Source organism: Eleutherodactylus coqui, chromosome 2 (genome assembly GCF_035609145.1).
Source record: "Eleutherodactylus coqui strain aEleCoq1 chromosome 2, aEleCoq1.hap1, whole genome shotgun sequence".
Lineage (NCBI taxonomy): Eukaryota > Metazoa > Chordata > Amphibia > Anura > Eleutherodactylidae > Eleutherodactylus > Eleutherodactylus coqui.
Window position 1 is genome coordinate 133,509,832 of NC_089838.1, and position 26,823 is coordinate 133,536,654.

General features: G+C 41.9%; 1 protein-coding gene across 6 annotated transcripts in view; it reads right to left on the reverse strand.

The window, feature by feature from the left end:
• Positions 1 to 2,932: 2,932 nt before the first annotated feature.
• TBC1D30 (TBC1 domain family member 30) overlaps positions 2,933 to 26,823 on the reverse strand; it is a 64,406-nt gene continuing 40,515 nt past the window's right edge. For 4 of the 6 annotated variants that reach the window (XM_066591576.1, XM_066591577.1, XM_066591578.1 and 1 more), the window contains 10 exons: positions 25,958 to 26,083; positions 20,238 to 20,423; positions 18,224 to 18,392; positions 14,201 to 14,369; positions 13,522 to 13,627; positions 11,739 to 11,851; positions 9,034 to 9,173; positions 6,929 to 7,135; positions 6,771 to 6,830; positions 2,933 to 4,876 (listed from right to left, as the gene is read on the reverse strand). In XM_066591576.1, coding sequence (XP_066447673.1) covers positions 4,125 to 4,876; positions 6,771 to 6,830; positions 6,929 to 7,135; positions 9,034 to 9,173; positions 11,739 to 11,851; positions 13,522 to 13,627; positions 14,201 to 14,369; positions 18,224 to 18,392; positions 20,238 to 20,423; positions 25,958 to 26,083 — 2,028 coding nt within the window. In that variant the 3' untranslated portion in view covers positions 2,933 to 4,124. The remainder of the gene's footprint in view (positions 4,877 to 6,770; positions 6,831 to 6,928; positions 7,136 to 9,033; positions 9,174 to 11,738; positions 11,852 to 13,521; positions 13,628 to 14,200; positions 14,370 to 18,223; positions 18,393 to 20,237; positions 20,424 to 25,957; positions 26,084 to 26,823) is intronic. The other 2 variants (XM_066591579.1, XM_066591581.1) reach the window with 1 other exon arrangement.

The window sequence follows — 26,823 nt, forward strand, 5'->3', positions numbered from 1 at the left end:
ACAAAGTGCATTAATATGGCCATACAGAAGTGTATACCCCCACTTGCTTTCGCGAGACCTCCCCTTTAAATTCAAATTGAAGGATGAGGTCTGCTCCACATTTCCATCAAATCTACAGCCAATCAGTTATGTGTAAACGCACCCCAAAACCGAATTTTCATCACCGGAATACATCATACTGTATTAAGTGACCAGAATGCACGATAAAGTCTGTGTCCAAAAACAATGGTCATGACTACCAAGGAATTAGCACAATCAAAGGTGTTATATATGAAGGTTTCAAAACCTTATTTGAAAAGTCTAATGTGGCATGACATGCATCCACTCCACCCAAGTATCGGGCAATGCATCCAACGCAGGTAACCGGGGGCCCATTCTGATGGCCGACACTTCAGACACTACATGCCTATTTTTACTTGTAATGTAAACTGAATACCAAACTGCCACCATAAGCAACAGCAATACAATAGAGATCAATTACAATCAAATTTGCGAAAATACAAATTAAAGAAAAGTTCGAAATGCAGCTTAAATGAACAAATTCATGTACTTTACAGTCCGCCTCGTGTTGTGTCACCCACTGAAGTAGCATAGTGCAATATCGCCCTCTGTTGTTGAAAACTGGATCATAAGTATATTTAAATACAAAGTAACAAAAACTTTTTAGATATTCTAGGTTACTATATTGGATATAATAAATAAATGTAGTTCGGACAAAAGCAACAAGGAATAAAATAACAGCTAGTAACTGTCCATTACCTAATGATGTATATGAACACATTGTGGAGCACCAGATTGCGCCAACTGAAATCATAACTCATTGTGCAAACAAAGACGGCGCTTCAAAATTAATCCTTAAAGACAGCCACAAAAGGGAGCATAAGTAGCTATTGCTTGGTAAATCCTTGATCCCTGCAAAGTCGGAGAGCTATAGCCGCTTTGACATATTAACATTTAATGCAAATCTTGATGCTACCCTGTTTCCCCGAAAATAAGACGCGTCTTATATTAATTTTTGCTCCCAAATATGCGACACGTCTTATTTTCAGGGGGTGTCTTATTATGCCGCAGCAAATCCGTCTGTGGCCGCTAATCCCTCAATTGGCCAGCTTTGTGGACGAAATTTCTCAGAAATCTCGTCCCCATGGGACAGCAAATCTGTCACGGCAAGGCTGGGAGAAGCCGGTGTTGTGGTGCGGATTCACCGGCCACAGAAACGGAAAAGCATGCAGCCAGGCCGCTTCAAAACAAGCGGCTGAGTGCCGTGGGTTTTGAAGCAGCGCTTTCCCTGCGGAAATCTCGCCGTTTATCGCTATGACCAAACTGCAAGATTTCCACTGGAAATACGCTCTGTGAGAACCCAGCCTTAAGAATCACACACAGGTTGCCTGACTCACACACAGAGCCATAAAAAAATAAGGGCTGTACAGTAACGTACCTGTTTGCAGAAAGAAGTTCCTGTACCACTTGTAAGCAGGGATGGTATTGCAGCTTCCGGCCACCAGGGGGAGCTCATCACAGCAGACATGTACAGCAGGAACAGAAGGTACAGTATGGACTTTTCCAGCCAGCAAGGGGAGCTCACAACAGCACAGCTGGGACAGGATAACAGCAGACTGTCTGCAGATCTACCTATACATCTGGAGGTAGGAGACAACGGGGATGGCAGCAGGGGACAGGCCTTTTGACTTGCCTGCACACTTTACTATGACTTACTATCGGGGGGTGCTTTATATTTTGGACTTCTGCAAATTTCAGGGGGTGCCTTATTTTCAGGGGTGCCTTATTTTCGGGGAAACACGGTATGTACCTATAAACTTATAGTATAGTATGTCTTGACTTTGCGAACAAAGATTTTAGCAAAGGGCTGTCTATGTCTATTACAGGCTCATGAGTCCAATCCAGGATAGGCAGATCCAGCCACAGAGAGAAAGTTTTTTCTCCGTCTCCTCTTGTCCTCGAGAGCAACTCAGCGGGTGTTCTCAGAAGAGCAGTTAGTTTGGTACATGATGTGCCTCTAAGCTCTGCCATTGGAGGTAAGAGTAGACCACTGGTTGTGATCAATAGGACAGGCTTCAAGGGACTTCTTCAGAGAATCCTTTTCTCTCTTCTTCAGACCTTTGCCGATCTACTATTCTTGGCCTATCCTAAGGATAAGACAGACACCTTGGACATGCAGTGTGAATTTTAGTCTGAACTTTAAAGGGGTTTTACCAGAATTACAAGTTATTCCCTACCTACAGGATAGGGAATAATTTGCTGATCCATGGGGGTTTCACTGCTGAGACCCTTACAGATCCTGGGAACAGAGATCCCATGTTCCCCATGATCCTCACTGAGGGGTGGTGCCGCCACCCCCCACCTCCCAGTGAGAAAGAGAGTGAATAGAGCGATGGTCATAGAGGAGCACTACCTCTCCATGCACTTTCAATGAGACTGCAAGAGTCTGTTATTTCAGTCATCCCCACTGAAATGAATAGAACGTTGACCATGCATGATCGACCAGTGCTCCATTTACTGTGATGTCACTGTGGGGGGAGTAGCATCCCAACATCGATGAGGAGAGTGGTATACAGGATCCCTATTCTCACTTTCGGCTGGGTTCTCAGTGGTGAAACCCCCAACAATCAGCAAGTTAACCTGTAATTCTGCTGCAACCCCTTTAAGTGAGACTGACCAAGTTGAAAATGCAACGTTTGCCCAGAATTCCTTCATCTTGGAGCTTCTTTTCTAGGCTTTTCCTTGTGTGTGGTTGAACTACAGCTGTCATGGATGCACAGGAATAATTCCCTGGTGCTACTGTACGGATGACTGCTACTAAAGGCAAGGAACTTCTCTTTTATTTAGTTAGCATTTATCAACTAATAATCCAGAGATTCTGTTAATCCGGCACTTGTCAAAAGCATCTGTGATAACTATGACACCAACACTGTGCTGTTCTAGTACTTTATTATGGAAAAGAAGGAAGAAAGACAACACATACCACATAAGTAGATTCCACCTTGCAGTTTTATCTTTCTAGAGAAACCATGCATTTGGCACTTGAAATAAGAACAAATGATATTTGGGAAATTACAATTAGTTGGACATTTTACAGTTAGGTCAAAAGTAAAGTTAGCACATCAGTGAAACTTTTCTATGGGAACAGTGACAAAGATCAGCAAGAACATCTTAACTGCATTCTAGGAAGAAATCATCTCTTTCTAATACCAAATCTGAAGAACAAGTTAATGCAAGATGCAAATTAAAGCATGCACAAATGAAGCATTCATATGGAGACTTTCCCTTTTACTTTCAGACAACGCCATTTCCCAGGGCTTAATAAGGGAAATCATGCTTTCTTACCATGTTGCCGCACTACATAAACCTAAAGCATGTACACAATTTCAGAACATATAGGACAATTTTATAATTAAATAGAATTATATGATGGCAAACCTCATCATGGCGCAAAGATATAAATATTACACTATTCCGTTGCTCTGCAATAACTTACCTTTGTGTCAATTACACAAAACTGAAGTATAAGCCAGTTGGCCATTGGATTATACCTGGGTTTCCATTAAATGTATACATGCTGACATTTGGCAACACACAGTGATCCTACAAAATGTCCACTTTTGATAATCCCTTAACACAAATAATTAGATAATAATCTAAGTTAAATATATAAATCCTAGCTCGGAAAGAAAAAACTCCATTGAAAGTGGGCGGAAGACTTTGTGTCTTCTCATACATAGCACATCAAGACTGCATTGTATTTGGCCAGAAAACACATTATGCCATTTATGCCTAACCACCATACAATCTAACATTTTCCAATTACAGTACCCTACCCCTACTGGAATGACTGCAAACAAAAATTCCACTATATAGTCAATGGCAAAATGCAACAAGGCAAGATAGGTAAAACAGAAATTAAATCATTCTAGCAGTCTTCCTTATTTGAGGCCTTTTCCAATAATTTTTCCTTTAACACCCAAGCAAAGCCTTTCACGTAGACCCACAAAGCTACAGAAACATGTCAAGTGTGGACACATTTTCCATGACAGCTATGAAAGCTTAAGGACTGATAGAATGCAATCAAAAAGAGTCAACATTAATAATAAAGTGCTAGAATTGTGTTATCGTTTTTTGCTCCCAGTGGCACCATTGGCAGCCTTGTTGAAGCTTCTGCTCATATGTGGGAAATTTACTGTTGGGGTTCTATTATTTGGCCCATATAACCCCAAATTCCTTGCAGCTGTAGATTTTCTAAGAGGCTTAACACTTGGGAAGGGGCTGAAAATAGGGACTTTGGGAGGCTTTGATAAAGTTCCACTTTCACTTGAGGAATTGTGTGACTTTGACGGTGTTTCTTGAACATTTTGAATCACCCCAGACATGTCTTTAGAGTCTTTACTAGAGTTGAGCTCCAAGGTCTCCAGCTTGCTCTGCACAACAGTCACATTTGCATTTTCATCCTCGAAAACAGGTTCAGGAGAGTGTCCATCAGCCTTCATTACAGTCCTATCTAAGCTGCTGTCTGCACTTTCCACTGTGGGCTTATCATGCTCAATATCCTCAGGTTCTTTGGCGGCATCAACCTGGTCTTTAGGGACTTCATTTTGCTCTTCTATAAGTCCAACTGTATCCCCATAACCTTTGGCCCTTGCTATGTTTTTCCTATGAACTCGAATGTGGGTACACCATGGAGAATTCAGCTTTGCTTTGGCTTCCTCACCTGGTAGAATCATGGACTTAGAGGTTGGTAACTGAATTACTGTGTTTTTAGAAGCTCTGTTTGCTTGCTTTAACTTCTTGCCAAGTAACAGATGGTTTATTACTGGGGAATGATTAACTTGCGATGGCAGTATGCTGCTCACAGGTCCTTTATCTGAAATGAGGTGATACAGCATAATTTAAACATGTGAAGTCCTTTTTCTAGTGCACATCATCACACCAGATGGAGGTTTGCATTTATAGTCACTGTGGATGGTATACCTAAAAAAGGCCCTCCATCTTCATGCTGGAGCGCTTGTACTCCATCAATCGTTGTCAGTTCCTTCCAGTAGCTGATGACAGCTCCATACGGCGCTTATGTAGTGCTATATGGAACCCAAAAAGGCCAGAAGAGTAGAAGTGCTCCAGCATGAAGGTGCAGATACTCTCCTTAAGGATACATTAAGAGCTGTTCTGAAGACCTTTTAAAAGGGGTTATCTGTGACTGCCGATCAGTCATTTGAAGGGGAGGAGGCTCAGGTAAGCACTTTGGCCTCTTTACTGTATACCAGGCACGGCATCATAAATTGTGTAGTGACTGTGCCTGATGAGGTAGCTCAATCCCATTCAGCTACACAAAGGCCATTTGACAGATTAATGTGGAGTCACAGGCCAAGAGGCCACACCACTAATCCAAGGGCCATGGGCTCTTGAAATAGCAGATTGGCAGAAGTTTCAGGAGTTGGACATCCACTAATCTGATAGTAATGACTTACCCCAAGGCCGCCCTCACACAGGTGTTGGCAGTAAACGCAGCGTTTTTCAACACTGCATTTACTGTGATTTCAGCAGCGCTGGCTTGCATTATGGCTGCATTTTCAGCACAGCTAATAACGCAGCCAAGGAAGCTGAAAAAAAAAAATCACCTAGTAGGCGCTGTCCGCCATCCCTGCAGGCTTCCAAGCACTTGTCTGTGCCTGCAGAGCATCTCTTGCTGGTAATGGGGTTTCAAGACCACGCCTCCAGCAAGAGATTGCTTTGATTGGCTCAGCCATGAGACATTTATTCATCGAATGCCTGTGATTGGTGCATCCAGCGTTGGATTTGATTGACGCTAGATTAGCCAACCAGAGCAATCTCTTGCTGGAGGTGGGGCCTTCAAACCCAGTTACTAGGAAAAGATCCTCTGACAAGTGCCCGGAGCCCTGGAAATCAGCACCAGGGACCCAGACAGCGCCAGCATCGGTGAGTATAACTTTGGTAGTGCAGCTAGCGCTGTGTTTAGGGCTGCCCAAAACGCAGCACCAAGTTGTGCCGCACTTTCAGCAGCACTGCTAATGCTGCCCATTCATTTCAATGGGCGACGCAGGGCTGAAAACAGCCAAAAATAGGATATGCAACGCTGCCAAAGCGCAGCGTTGAAGACACTTGTGTGAACAGCCTCATTGAATAGAGTGGGAGTGTGGTACAGCGTTTAGCACAGCGCTGAAAAGGCAGCGCTAAACGCTGTAAAAAAAATCTGTGTGAGGGAGGCCTAAGGACAAGTCATCAGTATCTGTCTTGGATAAGTCTTTTAACCCCTACACTACTCCAAAAGACAAACAACTGTCCCCTCACCCTTGATTACAAAAAAACTATTTAGATCATAATTCTCCACCACCAGACAGAATATTAAATCAAAAAGTAATCACAGATTTGAGCAAATGAGGTAATCCAAGTCCATAACCTGATTTGTGAAGAAAGATTTGAAAAGCTGGTTTGTGATTCAAGATAATCAAAATATGCATGGCAATCCTTTATAGTGGTGAAACATCTTCAGAGTCCTACAGCATACACTATATTACGTATACGAGCTTGTGCAGTTCATTAGCAGTTAAATGCTACAATGCACTGTAAATTAAACATAAACCTGCTGTATATACCTAACAATGAGTAAGGACATATAATATTCCCATATCCTCATTCTGTCTATCCAGAAATGTGATCAAGATGTTTCATGACAAAAGATGACCAGACATGTGTTAGAGACAAAACTAAGAAGCCCAAATAGGTATTTTCTTTTTAAATACCATTGTTAAGTTGATCACTAGGATCAAGTGGGATCCCAGGATCTTTATCTTCTTCGAGTCCTATGTTAAAAAATAAAACAGGCAGGTAAATGGCAAAATAAAGGATTTAAACATGTGCATTAAGATATTTACAATTGTGGATAGTCTAGGAGCTATACCTGCTCGAATGTAAACCTGATGGAGTTGCTGCAGCTGCCTCTTCTTAATCCTGGAGTATTGCAGTTTCAGGGCATTGATATCGGTTGTCATGCGCTCCATCATCATGCTATTAAATACAGCTTGATATTCTCCTCGGCAGGAATCAATGGCACCCGGACTTAGCTCTGCAATGTTGCCAAGTTTCAGGCTTTGCTCTTCTTTTTGATCTGAAGAGTGGACCAAGAGTCAAAAATGTGAGTACAAATTGTTATTGAAAGGTCTTCATAGCAAAGTTAAACTTAAAAAGGGTTTTATGGGCTGTTTGGAAGTCACCCAGAACCTGCCACAATCTTAGTCTGCATATCCAGTTGTAAGAACATCCACAAATATACATTATTTTTAAATATTAGCCATTTTTATGAGTATTACCTTTATAAAAGGATCAAATTCATTGCTCTCTAAAAGAAATGTATTATGTGCAAAACAGCATAAAAATTGTAAGCATTTTGGGGGAGGATAACCACTTCCCAACCGAATGCCAAAAATTTTCATCATGCAGTTGCCATGGGTGTATAGGGTAGATTCGGGAACCAAATCCAATCCATCCACAACTGCTGTCATCAGAGTAAGCTCCATTCATGGGTATTAGCTACTTAGATGACACGATCAAAGATGTTCTTGGGCATCTAAGCAGCCTGAGGGGGGAAGGAAACCCCCTTAAGCACCCCATCGCTGCCCCTCTCATCCTGTGAAGCAATCGCAGGGGATGGGTTAGCATGGCAGCCTGGGGCCTAGTGAAGACACCAAGGGCTGTCATGCACGAATGCCTATTTTAGCAGATGACACTGGAAAATACTACATAGTAAAATATAAAGGTATGGTAGTATTTAGTACAAGTGATCATAAGTTCAAGTCCTCTATCCCTATGGGGGGGGGGGGGGGTAAAAGAATAGTAATAAAATGGTTAAAAACTTAGAATAAAATAAAACCATAGTAATAGTTTTAAAAAAAAATCCCCATATTTCATATAAAAGAATACGTAAATAAAAAAAAAAAAACACATCACTAGTATAGTCACATCCGTACAGGACTGAACTATTGAAATATTGCACTATTTAGCCCACAGGGTGAATGCCATATTATGGGAGCGGGGGTAGGTTGTATTACAGAAGTGTGTGTAAGGGTAGGATTTTGTTACCCTGCCTCCCCCCAAAAATCTATAAAGATTTAACAAAAAGATTCATATAACCCAAAATGGTACTGATAAAAACGACAACTTGCCCCACAGAAAAAGCGCTTTTACAGTAAAACAAAAAAAAAAGAGTGGTAAATTTGGTATTGCTGTAATAGTGTAATAGTCCTCATTTGGAACAATGTTGCGTGTTAACTTCAGCACATTCTGGAGATTTTCCACTGTACTGAACTGATGTGATTGAACAAGAGAGGAGGTCCAACTGGAATGTCAACAACATGTTCAGGAATAATACTAGTTTGTCACGTTCTCAAGGTGTGGGTGCATAAGTGTGGGGTCCCCAGCATCCTCAAAGCTAACCAATTACTCTTATGTCTACTTTTTATACTTTTTCTTTGTGCCACTAATAATTTAACCTACACATTACAGAGTTTTTTAACACCAATTATACACAAAGTCTAATGGCCCTTTTTCAACGGGACAATTATCGTTCAGATTCCCATGTTCAGCGGAAATTTGAATGATAGTCGTCCCGTGTAAACGCATGCAGAAAACTGAACATGCCGTTCAGTGTAAACAGCAGCCGTTCACTTTTGAACAACTGTCTGCTTACTGTGAAAAGAGGCGGACGGGAGAACAACGCCCCCTGGCCTGCTCCGCCTCCATTCCGGCAGCGCTGTCAGCAACGCCAACGATACTTGCTCCTGTGTAACAGCACAGGAGCAAGTAAGACTGGGACGAGTGTCGGCTTAATACAACCTTAGATAGGTTGTTTTAATTTTTATTACATCGGTTTGCTTTATGTGTCTGTAGATTTCTTTGTGACCAATAAAATATTTTTTTGCACTCCTTGTATGCTATACAATTTAATCTTTTTGTATTCAAATATAGGTCCATTTTAGACCGCAAATATTTTTTGTTTTTCTTATTTACCTCTAATTTGCTTCTGATACTTTTGCAATTCTGGAGTCAAAAATCCGCTAAATGGGCCAAGACACCCAACAGAATTAGCGTTTATGTCATCATCGTCAATGTCATTTTCTTCATCACTGTCTTGCATTTTGCTTGGGTGTCTATAAAATTAAAACGTTTATAAATACGATACAGTTTCAATGCCACTTGTTAGGTTCTAAATAATGATCATTATGTTTATTCTTTAATATAATAATTCTTTATATAATTTAAGATTATAAGACAGATCATTTTTCTTTCATAGGTAAAAAAAAACACAATGGTTTGAGTATTTTTTGAAGATTTCATGTTTAGATATAAGTTAAGCTTAACTTGCCACAATAAGGCATATCAAGGCATAATAGAGCTATAGAACAAACACCATGTGTAGTTTTCCAAACTCATAATTATCTGTCATTATCCAAATCTACATTACAGGTTGGCTGTGGACCAGTATCACTGAAAGACTTGCAACTTGCCAGGTTGAGGGCAAGCAAAAGAAACTGGCTCACACTGTCCAATTGGCTTATTCTTTATAGTAATTCACTATAATAAAGAAATGTAAAGATCAGGAAGTATTTGTACCTTCATTCAGGACTTCTTCCAAATTCATCAATTCATGAAGCGTACATGTGTATAGCTCAGAAGTCTTAAATAGCCTTCTAGTGTTAGTCCCCAAATAGCATAATTTACACCAACGTGCCAAAAGTCATGGGAAAGCAGTACGTAAATTTATTATGAAGTGGCGTTACCTCAGGTGATGGCTTTGGAACGTTCATACCAGTATAAGTTATGAGGTGTTATCTTGTGAACGAGCTTGAATACTGGCTAGCATAGTCATGGAAAGGAGACATGACTTATCAGGATTCGGATGAGGCATGATAGAGTGTGTCAGACAGATGGGACATTCAATTTCCAAAGTTGTGTGTGCATTTAAAGTGAACCTGTCACCGGGTTCATGCTGCCCAAACCATGAACAGTATAAACCCAGAACAGGTATACCCATTCGTCCCACATATGATTTATTCTGAAATGCTGCTACATTTCAGAAAAAACACACTTAGAAGTTTGATGAGTAAAAGCAGCAGGCTGCGCTAGTATCTCACTGCACGGTGGCCGCCCACGGGTGCTTAATGATCGTGATTGGCAGCGTCTGGATAGAACTATCTTTGTGAAGCGACCTTGCCAAAAAAAAAAAAAAAAAATCGCATCCACATTCAATGTAGGAAGCCCTAAAGACATGTTCTGCAAGTCAGTGCAGCACTCTTTAGCACCCATAGGATATGGGAGCAGAAGACCCACCAGAGGGCCTCTGTTACCACCTCGACATTGGATACAGCATCTCACCTGGGCTCATAAGGTGTTGCTATCTGGACCGTACAGGACTGGCAACAAGTGGCATGGTTCAATGAGTAACAGCATTAGTTGTTGAGTTAATCGTAGGGTTTGTGCATGACAAAGACCCATGAAGCCATGGACCCCAGTTGTCAACAAGGCACTGTGCAGGCTGGTGGTGGTTTTATATTGCTGTAAGTTGTGTTCTCATGGCATGGGTTGGGTCCACCTAAATAAGTTACTGACTGATGCCTGCTACATTTCACTACTTGGTGACCATCTACAGCCCTTCATGAACTTCATGTAACCCCCCCCCCCCCCCTCCCCCAACACATAATGATGGGATATGCCAGCAGGATAAGGCACCATGCCATCTGGCCCAGGTTGTTCAGAATTGGCTTGAGGAGCATTGTAGAGAGTTTCTAGAAATGGTGTTGCCAACATGAAACCAATTAAGCATTTCTGGGATGTGGTGGAGAGGTTCATTTGCACACAAGATCCTGCACCTACAAATAATATGGGGCTGTGGAGGTGGATACCCAGACAACATAGCTCCACATCCCTCCAGATGTCTTTCATCCACTTTTGGAATTGATAACACATCAAGTTGCTGCACTTCACCTGGCCAGAGGTTCAACACGATATTAGTTCCTGTCCCAAGACTTTTGGCATTTGCTCAGCCGCAGCCTATATTAAGGCATGTGATCCATACACAAAATAGCCTTGCATGAAGAATGACAATAGATTAAGGCCGGCTTCACACAACCGGGTCAGATCCTGCAGCGGATTCCAGCTGGCGACCCTGCATACCTGTGATTCCTGTATTACAGATGACCATGGCGGCTCGCCGTTGATCATGCGCAGTACAGATTTTTTTTTCAATGTTTGTATTTCCTGCGACGTCGCTAAGCAATGATGTGGGTACCTGCGGCCCATACGCAATGATCATTACGTATGGGCTGGGGGTCAGATGGCCTCCATTGACTTTAATGGAGTCAGTCTGCATGGAGTCCGCAGCACAATAGAGCATGCTGCGATTTTTCCTTTGCTTGCAGAATACACAATTTGCATCCACGAGTGTGGGCGAAAAACCAAAAGTACATGCCTTTCAACGCGTGTGATTTGCTGCGGATTCTCAGAGCAGACACCAATCAAGAAACCTGCAATAGGAATCCGTTCGTGTGAAGTCGGCCTAAGAGCTCAGCATATAACATGGCAACATTTATTCAGTTAAACTGGTATTTACTAAAAGCGTTGAGATAATATATACCACAATCTTAATAGGTATCAAGCATATGGTATCAATCTTTCTACCACCTAACTTGGGATTGGTCATAGACTTGATGGCTTACCCAGAAAATGAGGCAGACTTGACTGGTGCTGGGAAAGGTGTGATATTATATGTATACTTCTCCCTCAGCTCCGCTAGTTGTGGAAACGGGAAGGTAGCCATTGAGTATACAGTCTAAAAGAACAGAAACAAAAACTCAGCCTTCATTCTGAATATTGTACCAATGCACATATAAAGAGAACATCTCATACCCAGATGGATAAACAGTAACATACATTTTATTAACTAGCAAAACGCAATTCAGAAAATAAATTTTTTTTTTTAAAAACATAGTGGAAATTAAATTAATACCATTTCCATATGAATTATGCAGTTTACCAAATGAGCGGGGTTAACATGAAGGTTAATCACTATGATGTTCACATAATCCTTCTTAAATATTTAGAAAGGAAAGCTTGCAGATCACAGTGCGAGATTATTAGAGATTGAAGTACCAGAACTATACCGTATTTTTCGCTCTATAAGACGCACTTTTTTCCCCTCCAAAGTTGGGTGAAAAAGTCAGTGCGTCTTATAGAGCGAACGTGCTGAGATCAGACCCGGCCGGAGCTGAAAAGGATCGCAAGTCCTTCTCATTGTGCTGCCGGCGGTTTGCATACAAAGCCGGCACAGCAGTGGAATAGAGCGGCCACACAACAGCTGATTGCTGGGGCCGGGGGAGGAGCAGGGAGCAGAGCGGCCTGGCCCGTACAACAGCTGATTGCTGGGGGCAGCGGAGGAGCAGGGAGCAGAGCGGCCGCACAACAGCTGATTGCTGGGGGCGGGGGAGGAGCAGGGAGCAGAGCAGCCCGGCCTGTACAACACCTGATTGCTGGGGGCGGGGGAGGAGCAGGGAGCAGAGCGGCCCATACAACAGCTGATTGCTGAGGGCGGGGGAGGAGCAGGGAGCACAGCAGCCCGTACAACAGCTGATTGCTGAGGGCGGGGGGAGGAGCAGGAAGCTATTGTACAGACAGGCAGCTCCTGCTATATTGCTGACAGTGTGATAAAGATAGCAGGTCCGCTGCACACCAGCACCCATACAACAGCTGATTAGTGAGAGGAAGCTGCTGCTCCCCCCTGCCTCAGCAATCAGCTGTATGTACAGACACTCTCACATCTGCTAGCTACATAGGAGAGGGAGGGGCAGAGGGAGAAAGAGCTGCCTGCATTGTGTATATATTTGTGCCTAGTTATGCATAACCATAATGAGACATGCCATGCAGGGTTCCGGGGAAGTTGGGTGACAACTAATGGAATCATTACATTGTCACTCAGCTCTTCCAGGATCCTGAATGCCAACTGCAGAGTTATGCAAGCATGCATACCACATGCATTGCCATAACTATTCAACGTGGGATTCAGGGCTCCTGGAAAGCTGGATGACAAGTAATGAGATCACCATTACATTTATACTCAGCTTTCCTGGATCCTGAATGACAGGTTGACCTAGTGGTATATACTTCATTCCGAGGCGGTACTACTGCTGTTTATTTCTCCTGTAATACCTCCCTCACTGCCTGGTCTGGGGAGTTCAAAATATTTTTCTCCTATTTTCCTCCTCTAAAACCCAGGTGCATCTTATCATCCGATGCGTCTTATAAAGCGAAAAATACGGTATGTGAGACAGCAGCCAAAAAAACAGTGTTACCGCTTTTTGCTGAGGCATATTTTAAATGACACCAATGATAATATGCAGCTTATACGCCAAATCACACCAGCTTGCAGTGACCGCACTGTAGATCAATTCGTGCACAGAAGTTATAAATTAACTATGACCTAGAAAATGAGCTTTTGCTTATTACCTGCATCAGCTCATTGCTGTCTATCAAGTTATCTTCAAGCATCTCCTGGGTCAGTCTTCCCATTGTACTGTAGAATTCATCTGCATTTTGGCAACACTCAATCTGCCTGGAAGAAAACAAGAATATTTTAATAGCATTTAACACCACCAATGAGTAACCATAATATATGCAAAATTATGTGCATATAAGCAAAGAAAAAAAAAAAACTTGAAGTTTGCAATTTTTTCATTTCCTGTTAGCCAGGCTTCAAACTATTAATAGCTGATAAAAATAATTGGCATTAAGTTTCTTCTTCAGAGCATTGCTGAGAGTCTGGTGAAACTTCCCAGAATGGAAACCACAAGAGTTTTTGCATTCACTCAGCCAGCTAAGAATGCTGGGAAATTTCAGCTCTGAAGCCAGCAGAATCATTAATGCATTCATGGACCATAAAACTCTTTGTAACTTGATATGTGGTATATAATTTGTATGTATACTAATTCTATCCCTATGATGGTAAGTGATTATCTTCATTAGACCGGAGACCCCCTTTAAGGTGTAGATTCACTTTCTATGTCGGTCGCCAACAGAAAGTCCGGTCCATTGTAACAATCATTTAACGACAAAGCAAGATATTTTTGTGTATATGAAAAAAAGATATTACACACGGAAATGTTATTATCCAAGAGAAAAAACTTACTCTCCAAGCTTTGCCCAAATGGCCAGTGCTACTCTTAGGATGATTTCAGAGCCCTCAAAGAACACGGAATCCCAGATTTTAAGAACAGTGTGGTTTGGAAGACAAGTTGCAAATAGAGTCAAGAACCATTGCATAGTAAACACATTAGTGAGAGGGGGTTCATAACCACCTGCAACAAAAGGTACATTTTTTTTTTTAGTTTAGTGAAGGTTAAAAAAAACAAAACAATGTATTAATACACTAAAATTCATTAATTGACATTTTAATTAACAGCTCTTTTATGCTTGTACATCATAGTACAAGTGACATTTTTCATTAAAGCACTGTTATGGTCAACACTATAGACCCTTCTAAAAAAAATGTGTTTATATGTATCCTAGCTAGGGATGAGCGAGTATACTCGCTAAGGCACTACTCGCTCGAGTAATGTGCCTTAGCCGAGTATCTCCCCGCTCGTCCCTGACGATTCGGGAGCCGGCGCGGAGCGGGGAGCTGCGGGGTAGAGCACGGAGGAACGGAGGGGAGATCTCTCCCGCCCGCTCTCCCCTGCTCCCCGCCGCAACTCAACTGTCAGCTGCGGCGGCCCCTGAATCTTTAGGGACGAGCGGGGAGATACTCGGCTAAGGCCTCATGTCCACGGGGAAAATCAGGCCCGCTACGGATTCTACATGGAGAATCTGCAGCAGGTCCCTCCTGCCCCGCGGACATGGGTGCTTAAAATAGGAATTTAAAAGAATTTACTCATCCAGAGCGGGCGGGGAAAGTCTTCTCTTCCTCACGGCCGGATCTTCTTTTTCGGCTGGCGGATGAACTCGTCACGCCGGCAGCACGTCGCCGGCACGCCGCGCGCATGCGCCGGGCACATCCGCCGAGCCGAAGCAAGAAAGATCCGGCCGTGAGGAATAGAAGACCTTCCCCGCCCGCTCCGGATGAGTAAATTCTTTTAAATTCCTATTTTAGGTCTCCCGCACGAAAATGGAGCATGGTCCAGATTTTTTCATGCTCCATTTTTTTTAAAATCCCTTTTATTGACCATCCGCGGGTATTTATCTACCCCGCGGGTGGTCAATGCATCCCTATGGGGTGCGGATCCGTGGGCAGGAGAAGAGTTAAAATCTGCTGCGGATTTTAATTCTTCTTTTGCCCGTGGACATGAGCCCTAAGGCACATTACTCGGACGAGTAGTGCCTTAGCGAGTATACTCGCTCATCCCTAATCCTAGCCGTTTCCCCGCACTCACGTATTTCATACAGAAAAGCACAAGACACAAAAATGAAAAAAGGGGTAAAGAAATTGAAAAAAATGCAAGGAAATAATTAATGGCACAAAGGACAATAATCAGATTCCCTGTCTCCACCTTGTTAGTGCTCACATGACTTTAGCCTATGAATGGTGGCTTTGAAGCTTTAAAAAGCCAGTTTAAATTCCCTGTTCACAATGAAAAAGACAGACAAGAGAGTTGTACGAATAGACCAGGTATGCTACTATCCCCAAGAACAAGCAGTCTAAATGATACAAGACTATGTCCAAAGACCTCTGCATCCCAGCTTCAACAGCTTGAAGTTTGCTTCATGGAAAAATCACGAACCTTCCAGGAAGTGTTGGAAACAGGAACCCTATGAAAGTCGGTTCAAAATGTGGCAAAGAAGCCATTTAAAGACCATTGGGCTGAGCTGGAGAAACCTGGGAGTGATGGGTTCAACAAGTAACATATGTACTCACTGACTAAAACAGGACTCTAAGAAAAAGGCCAAGGAGGACCCCAGTGCTTAAAGAGAGACATAAAAAAAGAGTGACTAAACTCTGCAAAAGTTACATACATAAACCCCAATGTTTCTGGAAATATGTTCTATGGACAGATTGAACCAAACTAGAACTCATAGGCAATGCATACCATTGTTATGGTTAAAGATGATTGGATGCGACCTATAAAGAAACATACACCCAAACTACAGGTAAAAATAAAGAAAAATCCATAAGTGGCGGGTGTTTTGCTGCCTCTGGGACTACAAGTCTTGATTCTGTTACAGAGACAATGAAATCAAAGGTTTATCAGATCCTTTGAGAGCAAGATGTGCTCACAAGTATACGAAAACTAGGTTTCACCTGAACAAAAGGTGTTCAAAAGCAGGATAATGACCCAACACACACATCCAAACGTACGCAAGAATGGTTAAGAAGGGGATACAAAATGGAACATTTTAAATTTGCAATCAGTCTGGGTTTCAATCCAATGAAATATATTTAAAGAGCGCTGAAATTTGCTCCTGGGAAAATGAATCTTGCAAATACTCAAGAGCTTCAGATAACTGCAGTGAAAAAGTGGAAGAAAACTAGCAGCAGACGGGCGCAAGAAGCTCAAAGATGGCTAGAAAAGTATTTGTAGACTGTCATTGTTGCCAAAGGTTGTGCGGAACCAAGTATTAGGGAAGAGTGCCTTTTATCCTGTGTGTCATAGCCCATGCGTATTCTTCCTTTCTTTTTTAACTCCTTAATGACAGGGTGTACAGTTACATCCTGGAGGTTCAGGGTATGTATGGAAGGGGATTGTGGGTCGACTCCACTCCATATAATGCGGGTAACAGCTGTTTCTTACAGCCTACAGACACCCATAACAGCTCCAATAAGCTGCGCCACTTATCGGAGCTGCTAACCCTTTAAATGCTGCCATCAATTATGAAAGCAGCATTTAAATGCCCTGACCGAAGTTCACTTTCCAGCGTTGAGATCGCAGGTTGCCGTGTGGTTATCATGGGAACCGGGGCCTTCTGAAAGAGTGGTTTTGAATGAATGTCTGTCAGATCATGGTATGATGTAATGTTATGGCATTACATCATACTGCAAGAGCGATCAAAGCATTGCAAGTTCTTGTCTCCTGTGGAGACTAAAAAAAAAAAAAAAGGAAAAATTAAGTTTAAAAAAGTTTTACAGATTTTTACAAAAAAAAGTAATAAAGGTTAAAAGAAAAAAAAAAAAAACTTTAGCCATATTTATAATAAAAAGAATCTAAATAATACAACAAAAAAAACATATTTGGTATCGCTATGTCCATAAAAGTCTCATCTATCAAAGAGACGCATTATCTACAACACATGGTGAAAGTCATCAGAAAATAAAATAAAGAACGCCAGAATTGTGCTTTTTTTGTCAACTTTTCTTCAAGAAAAAATGAAAGAAGAAATCAAAAAGTCATATGTACTCAAAAATGATACCAAAAGAAACTACAGGGCGTCCCGCAAAAAATTAGCCCTTGAACAACTTTGTAGACAGAAAATTAACAGTAATGGCTGTCAGAAGATGACGGCAGTAAATAATTATTAAAAATTAAATATCTTTGAAAAAAAATAAAAGCAGTAAAGGAAAAAACAATATAAATTTGGTATTGTAGTAATCGTACTGACCCATAGAATATAGTTATGTCGTTTTTGTTGCTGTGTGTACACCGTAGAAATAAGATGCACCCAAAAATGATGGAATTTATTATTTTTTTTCTATTTCACTCCACTTACAATTTTTTCAAAGGTTTTTCAGTACACTATATGGTACATTAAATAGTAACATTGAACAATACAACTCGTCCTGCAAAAAACAAGCCCTCATACAGCGATGTCGATGGATAGATAAAAGTTATGATTTTTTTTTTCTAAAAGGAAGGGGGACAAGACGGGACGAAAATGGGGGGAAAACAAGGCGCGACCTTAAACATGACTGCATGCATGGTGACAGGTTAGATCTATTTGGACATGCTACTAAAATACTCCAATGAAGTAAAGTTAGTACATTTTCACTTTTCTCTGAAGAGATTGACTTTTTTATACTATACAATCAAGGAAGCCAATAATGTTGACCACAGTTGTATAAAATACAGTGATTTTAAAACAATACATAAAACATTGCATTTACTGCATCTAATAATAATAATAAGTCCCATTAATATAGTTGTAAAATAAAACTTCCATTTTAATATACCTTTAATAAAAAGCACATAATGAGTTTAAATGTGATCATTCGTAACTAGCATACCTCCACTTTCTCGATTTGCCGTTCTCTGAAGCACATCCAGGTGGCGAGATAGATCTGGAAGCTTGAGTCTCACGAGATCCCTAAAAACAGCCATATCCACTGACAGTGCCCGCAGATTATTGACAAAGTAACTGTCTGGCAGCACTTTGTCAATAAGATAAATCATTATCTGTTGTAGAGATAAACAAGGTTTATGTTTAGTCAACAAAATATTAAATAATGGTTGAAAAAACTTCATATCACATAGAAAAGTGTTTTAAAGAACAGAAAAATACCAGAGTATTTACCATGTAAACAATATACTGTATATGATAGACATACACACAGGGCTTTTCATTAGGAGCACACACATATATAGCCCACTGTACAAAAACAGTCACAGCTTTGCGGGTGGTCAATGAGGGAAAGTGGAGGCAGGCTAGCATCAGAGTGACACTCCCCGACTCAGCACCCCAGCTCCTCGGAGCCAATAAGTTTAATTTATGGGGCTCATAGAAGCTGATAGAGTCTCATTAAAAGGAAAGCTGTCACTAGATTGACTCGAAGTTCAGCTCTCAGTCAAACTTCACCACAGAGGCCGGCCGTGTCAGCTTATCTCCATCTGCATTGTGCAGATTGACAGCTCTCTCCCCTTTTGAGTATAGGGAGAAAGCTGTCAATCTTCATGCTATGGGAGGGGAAAGGCTAGCATGGCCCACCTCCATGACTTGGAGCTCAGCTCAGAGTCCAAAATACCTGGTGATAGAATCCCTTTAATATGTATTAAAATAAAGTAGAGGATAGTCAGTAGCTCATGACCATCAGGAGTTAAAACGGATAGCATTGCTTTATGCAGGGTTAAATACTCTTGAGACACAACAATGGCTGTGAACAGATATAAATAATTAATGCACATCCTTTCAAGATTTCTAAAGCGATAAAGCACTCATCTGAATTTTGATAAATATTCATTTCATCTTTTTTTCTTCACTTGTTCTCTGAAATAAGTTACATTAGGGAAGCTTTGATGAAATTAACGCGACTAATTATTATTTTTTTTTGTAAGTTATGCAGCTGCCGTTCTTCATGATTTATTAACAAGAGCAGGCACTTTCACTGTAGGAAATTGCTGGGTTATATAATCTCTCATGCATCCATTAAGACGCGGCAGTTGCTCTTGCATCAGAAAAGATACTTAGAAACACAGAAGTTCAGGAGGGTGTACTTTCTCTTAACTGGGTTTTTTAGTTGAGCAGGGCCTAAAAAAAAAACAACTTCTCTAAAGAAAATCTGATGTTCTGTAGTACAAATACTGAGGAGAACAGCTTTTGTTTGTATTCTGTTACCATGGAAACACATAGTATGCTTCTATAAGAGCAAGGAGACAAAAAAACAAAACTGAAAGGCCTTGTTCACATGGCCAGCTAACTGCAGTAATGTTAGAACATTCTACCGTGGATCTGACACTTTAATCTGTGGAAGAACTCAAAGGCTTCGGTCGCAAATACATTATTTTAATACGAAGCTGCGCACCAATGTAGCCCCAAGCCAATAGGGAAATTCTGCGTTCCGCAATGAGAAAACTGCACCAAGAATTGACATGTTAATTTTTTCCTGCAACATGAATATCAAAATCAGAAAGTGGAAAACTTTGTGCTGTACGGTGCCTTTTTCCATAGCATTTAATAGAATGCAAACTGGTACAGGATCTGTGCTGAAACTGCATTGTGTTAACAGGGCCTAAGAGATTGCTAGCTAAAGAGTCATTTGCAAAAGTTGCTTCACATTCCATCACATCCAAGTCAACACAGGCTTCTAACTGGGTACAGATAAAAGCAGTTGGATTGCAAATTACTGAATTATATTGCAAGTTTTGGGGGCATTAGCATACAGCCATTTACTACCGTATCTAATTGCTTTAGCTTCTGCTCAATCCGAAGACAGCATCAACTTGAATGTGTTGGGGTTTTGGTCGACCCGCAGGCTGTTAAGTATGTGCTCAGCCTTAGGGTCAGGTTCAAGGAGCTTTACCCACCTTAAGTGCATCACCCTCATTGCCCTCCATCACTTCCAGTATAAGAGCAGCCAGAATATTAAATCCTTGGCAGTAGCCCACGGTCTTGTTCCATCTGGCATAAGCCAAAAGCACGCGTTTAAGTACCACTCTGTCCTGTTCTGCCTCTTGTCCACAATAGGAGCTGCAACCTGTTCTATGCAGATCCTGAAAACAAACAAAAATAAAATAGAGTATATGCACACTGGCTTTTTCTTGGTCTGAATTTTCAGGCATGTTAATTGTACCCATACAATTAACATGTCAAATACCTACACAATTAACATACAACTACTAATCAACTTTAAAGAACTGACTAAAGCTCCATTTACACAGAACGAATGTAGGGCAAACAATGCTCAACACTCATCCCTGTGTGTCCTCGCTCCCATGATGTCACACAGGAGCAAGTAGAGTGGCCAGCAAGGGGCCGGGGCAGCTGCAGTAGATTTCACTCCTCGCTCTCCCCCACCCCTCTCCATTCACTTAACACAGCGGTCGTTCAGTATTGAATGGCTGCTGTTTACACACATTAAGGATTTTATGCAGCTTAATATCCTAAACGATGATCGTGCCGTGTAAACAGCAGCCATTCAGTACTGAACGACCCCTGTGTTAAGTGAATGGAGAGGGGCGGGGGAAAGTGAGGTGTGAAATCTCCTGCAGCCTCCCCGCCCCCTGCTGGCCGCTCTGTGAGCGAGCCAGCGATGCTAGCTCCTGTGCAGCTGCACGGGATTGAGAACACAAACAGGATCGAGCGTCAGGCATCATTTGCCTGAAATTCATCCCTTGTAAATAGACCTTTACAAGAATAATCAGCATACAACTCTTACACACTTTACATTTAAAAAGTTGTACAATATTAACTACACCAAACTGTACATGAACATGAACATTTATTTCATAAACATGCTTATGAGGGGCAGACCATGCCACTATTGCTACAGAAGAAGCTAAATATACACTATATTGGCAGATGCATTTACAGTACATAAATACTGATGGTGCAGTTTACCTGTGCTGCAAACTCTAAATCTGTGCGATGCATTTATTTAACATTAATATATAGATTGCCCAAGAGTCTGAAAAAAAATCACCCTAATAGCATTAGCCTAACTACTTCTTAAAGGGAATGTATCAACTACATATTTTTTTACTAAATAAAATATTAAAATATATTCCATTTTTCTAATTTGTTATTTTCTGATTGAAGATTTTCTGCATATAACTGAGAGCTGGCATCTTGCTTTTGCTGCAGATAAGCTTTACAACAGAAATCATGGGTCATTCACACAATGGACAGGAGTTGGGTATTATTATATCTTGACACCACGAGGAAGCTAGGGGTTTGACAAAGAATGGATGCAAGAACGCCCCAGTCACACCCCTAGCTCCCCATAGGCTGAGTCATTAAGGTCCTAGCAGCACAGTGGTTAGAGATTTGTGCGGCCCCTGGACAGTTACGATTAGGGTTTATTTTCCAGTGGCATTTACAGTGAATAATGTAACCCTCACTGGAAAATTACCCCTAACCCTAACCGTCCAGGGGCCGCAAAAATCTCAAAATGCTCTGATGCTACATGATGCTGCATTGTGTACCTGGCGTCCCCCTTCCATGTGGCCTTGCCAACTGCTGCCTCTGGACAGAAGGGAGATGGAGAGCAGGGAGCAGCAGTGCCGAGGAATAACTGGACTGCAGTATCCTGCCAACACTGCATCACCATGATGTAGATGTGTGCTGCAGACGGCGGGGCGGAAGCAGGCAGCAAGGGCCCGACAGCACTGTTCTGGTGCTGCTGGCTGAGCACACACTTCATATCTGGCTGCGGCCAGTCTGGACACCTACCCCGTAGATCAGCAGCAGGGAGAGCGGGGGTTTGAGCAGCAGCAACGAGGAACATCAGCAGCAGCAGCAGGGAGCGGACGGCCAATACAGAACTGCAGAAGGGAGGTAACGTATTGAGCGGGGAGCCTGGGAAAGTTTAAGCAGCATTGGGAAGCTTAACATGTGGGCCGCCCCGGGGAGCCTGGCAGACTGATGGCAGAGTGACAACTCTTGCCCGGTAGCAGAGGGGAGAATTACACTCACCTTACAGGACCTGCAGGGAAGACACCTGTGCAGCGAATGAGGTATTGGGGGCGTCACCGGCCTGTCAGTGCTCTCTCCAGCACTACTTCCTGGTGGCGTTAAGGTACAATACTACCCAGGAGCTGACCCACTGGAATTTTTATGGGAGACTTTTCTAGGTAGGTTTTGTGATCTGTACAGAGGTCATTGTGCAGGGAGGGTAAATCACTTATTGTGAATAGTGGATCCTGTGTTATTTAAGTGCAGGTTGATTCAAAAACTGACACACAAGCCAGAATGACATTTAAAGATAGAACTAAGTTTTTAGGTTCAAATAAGTTTTATTAATATTATTATAGGTTTACATACATATCCAAAACCAAGCATAAGGAAGGGGAGAGCAGACACCACTAAAGTAAAGCAAATCTGCATGGATTATATGCATGAATAGCCCTGCGTGTGGCGTTAAACATCATCTAATGACAGATCAGAAAACGAGTTATAAGACTGGTATAAACACTTACAAAATATTTGCTTGATTCAGCTGATGTACTCAGCCTAACTTAGACGGTACGAGGGAGAGCAGGCCGCCCCCACAAACCATAGAACTACGTTTTTAATGCGGGCGCCATTAGCAACACTAAATGACCTAAAACAACCCACCTCTGCTGCAGTGATATTGATAACAGAGGATATGCTGGGACACGACTGAACAGAACTGGGCTACTGACTTGACTTCTTCTATCTTACCATTGGCACCTACATCGAACATCTGTAAGGTGCATTAAATACTTGAAGATTTTTTCTAACGTTTGATGTAATTCTGGCTGTTGTATTTCAATAAGTCAGATTTACTTTTGCACGGTTCTTTACGAATCACCCTGTATAGGGGTCACCGATTATTGTAACCCTGACTGTGATTAGAATGAGAAGATGGCTGAAAAGTTCTTTCTACAGAACAGGAAGTGTCAGACTATTATTAGGCCTAGTAGTCAGTATGAAAACTGCAGGATTTTAGGATTTTTTTTCTTTAAAATAAAATTTAAAAAAATCACTAAGGATTCTTAAAAAATATATTTCACATAAAAACTTGACTTATACAATAAGTCATTTTCTGATGACACATTCCATTGAAATTAGACATATCTATAGTCTACATAGAGGCTTTTTGCTTTTGCAAATATCTGTGGCCTTGAGACTGTACACTGATGATTGAACGGGTGATTGAAGGATACATAATTTCATGGTCATATTTATGGATAAGGCTCAAGGTGGCAAACACTTTGCAACATGATAATTGTCATGTTTTAATTAGCCATTAGAAAACAGATGGCTAAGTCAAGGGATGCAAATGGTCAGCAGGGATATTCAGTTGGCCTGTGGCATTTAAATGATGGCCAACTTATGTTTCACGTGTGTCAAGAAAACATTCTGCATTGCATTACACCAACTTTAACCTTTAAAATACTTGCATATGGCAGACTGTATTCAGAAAAATTAGGATTCCTCGGAGATAGCGATATGTCTAAAGTCTAACTTCTTATAACATCCCATTCAAAAGGAGATCTCTAAGGCCTCCCTCACACAGGGCGTTTGCAGAAACGCAGCGCTTTGCAACGCTGCATCTGCTGCAGATTCTGCCACGTTTCAGCAGCGCTGGCATACTTTATGCTTGCTCGATGCCCAATCACAGCCCTTCATTGACTGTCTCAGCCAATCAGCGCCGGCAAGCTCTGATTGGCTGAGACAGTCAATGAAGCGATGTGATTGGGCATCGAGCAAGCGCCGACAACCAATCACAGCACTCTATTGCCGGAGCCAGGGTTCTCAAACCTGGCCTCCGGCAATAGACTTGGGAGTGTTGGAGAAGCCCGGATCAGCGGCAGAGACCAGCGGCCGCGACCCGGACTGCAGCTGCTAGGTGAGTATTTCTTTTTTTTCTATATCTAGCTGGGACTGATTTTCGGGGTAGGGCTTCTATTGCAAGCCCTCACCCCGAAAATCGGAGAGCGGTTAACGCTGCCAAAAACGCGGCACCAAGTGTTGCCGCGTTTTCAGCAGTGCTAAAACCGCTGCCCATTCATTTCAATGGGCGACGCAGGGCTGAAAACGGCCAAAAATAGAACATGCATCGCTGTCAAAGCGCAGCGTTGGGAGGCGCTGCGTTTTCAGCTCTGTGTGAGCAGCCCCATTGAAATGAATGGGAGTGTTGTACAGCGTTTAGTGCTGGGCTGAAAAGGCAGTGCTAAACGCTGTATAAAACGCCCTGTGTGAGGGAGGCCTAAAGCATTACTATAAACACATGGTTAAGGACCATTTACATGAGCTGATAGTAAGTGGTCAGATCCTAATTACTGCCCTGTGTAATCAGGGCAACAATCAGCTGATAAATGAGCACTATTTCTTTCAGTTGATTGCAAACATTGAGTGGGGCAAAAAAATAATCGTTTGTTGGCAGCACATCTTCCTTCCTGCATGAAGAGAGGTTGTACACTGTACAATATGCAAACTGTACTGGACTCAAACAATCTTATTAACAATCATACCCCATATAGTCTGCATCGGCTTGTGAATTCTCGCTGCGGGACCAGACCCGCACCCCTGCAGTGAGCAGTACGGCTCACCTTCGTCCGCGTCTGCTCTGTGATGTGCTGGCTGCTGCCCAGCCAGTGCATGCACAGAGCAGAGCCGGCGTGTCGGGAGAGACATTTCTGTGCAGGCCTCTGCGAGACCCGCACAGAAATAGAACATGCTGCGATACACGCAAACAAATCACGGCTGTGTGCCTAGGATTGTGTTTTGTAATGCAATCCTATGGCAGTGGGCACAGGCAGAACTTCTGCGGGAAATCCGGCCGAAGAATTTCTGCCCGTGCGCAGGGGGCCTAATTGGGTGCCAACTAGCTAGATCGTCAATCAGAACTCATTAGGACAGAAATCTACTTGTGTAAAATAATCCTTATGACTTCTCTAAGTGCAAAATGCAGTATGAACATTTTTTATCCGACCTCTTTTTAAAGGGGTCTTCTCACAACTTAAAATTGCTTCACAGCCATTCTGTCCTTCCTGGTTGCTTCTAACCAGGACATGCGACTGCTGCAGCCAATCACTGGTCACAGTATTGACCTTCTATAGCCAGTGATTGGCTGCAGCCGTCACATGTCCTGGTTAGAAGCAACCAGGAAGGACAGAACGGCTGTGAAGCAATTTTAAGTTGTGGGAAAACCCCTTCAAGTTATTTAGTGACTGGAACAGGCCCTTACAAAATGCTTATGGAGTTATGCAAGTCAACATGTCAGCCATCAACAATCACTGCACATTCAAAAAGCCTTCAGATCACATTTATTACGTTCTCATCCTTTGTTTAAATAACTGAACCTCTTGATTATGTATCCATGTTTTTATGCATTGAGATGCTTCTACTCAACTCTGTTTGGACATCTGAATTAAGAATCTGGTGTAACTATTAAATATGCCGCTTAGCACTTCTAGTGGTGTAGATGCAGTTTTTGGGTACACAGTAAAACAGATTAAAAATCCATAAAACTACACAGGCAAGAGATGTATTGCACAACCACTGCACTTTGCTGTAAAACTACATATGACTGCAGTTCCCCATGTGGCTTTATTATTACCTTCACAATTTGTATGCCCATTGAGTCGTCATCGGGATTGCTCCTTTCATTGAATGTAAAGCGCATTGTTTTCTCCCAATCTATAGAAATACTGTGCAGGTATTGGTCTGCAAGTGTCAGCCATACCTAAAAATACAAATACAAATCAGTACTGAAGAAAAAAAACAAACAATGAGACAGATTTACTATTGAAGGTTTGACAGTTTTCTGGTGCACAGTGCACCAGAAAACTACTTTACATGCTTTGCATCCCATTTATGATGTGTTTCAGACATACTCGGACATATAACAATTTTAGTGCAAAATTAATGCAATTTTTGCTGATTGATATTACATACTCGGACACTTTTTTCAGATCGTCTGAAAGGGGGGCATGACTGCCAATAAAGTGTGTGTGGCCTAAGTAACATCAATCAGCAAAAATTGCGTTAATTTTGCACTAAAATTGTGCCACAGAATCTGGTGTAAACTAAGCCAATAGGTGGTATAAAGTTAGACTAGACAATCTGATATTGTGCCTTATTAACCAGCAAGAGTCTCTATGATAAATCTTGCACATTTTAAGACTTTCTAGTCCAAATTATATGTCCAAATATGTTTCATTACAGATTTATTTTCATATGTAGTTGTTTACACCCTCTCTAAATAAGTCAAGTCACTAATATTCTGTTTATCCTTCTTTTCTATTAGATAGTTATATAAATGTATTACTTTAAAAGATGTGCACTTGTCATCTTAAAGGGGTTGTCAGGGTTATAGTTGTGTGTGTTATATGCATCCATGAGCCCATACCCTGGACTTGTAGAATTTACTCACATGGCAAAAATATGCCCACTTAGCCTAAGGCGGTGTTTGTAACTCTGCTG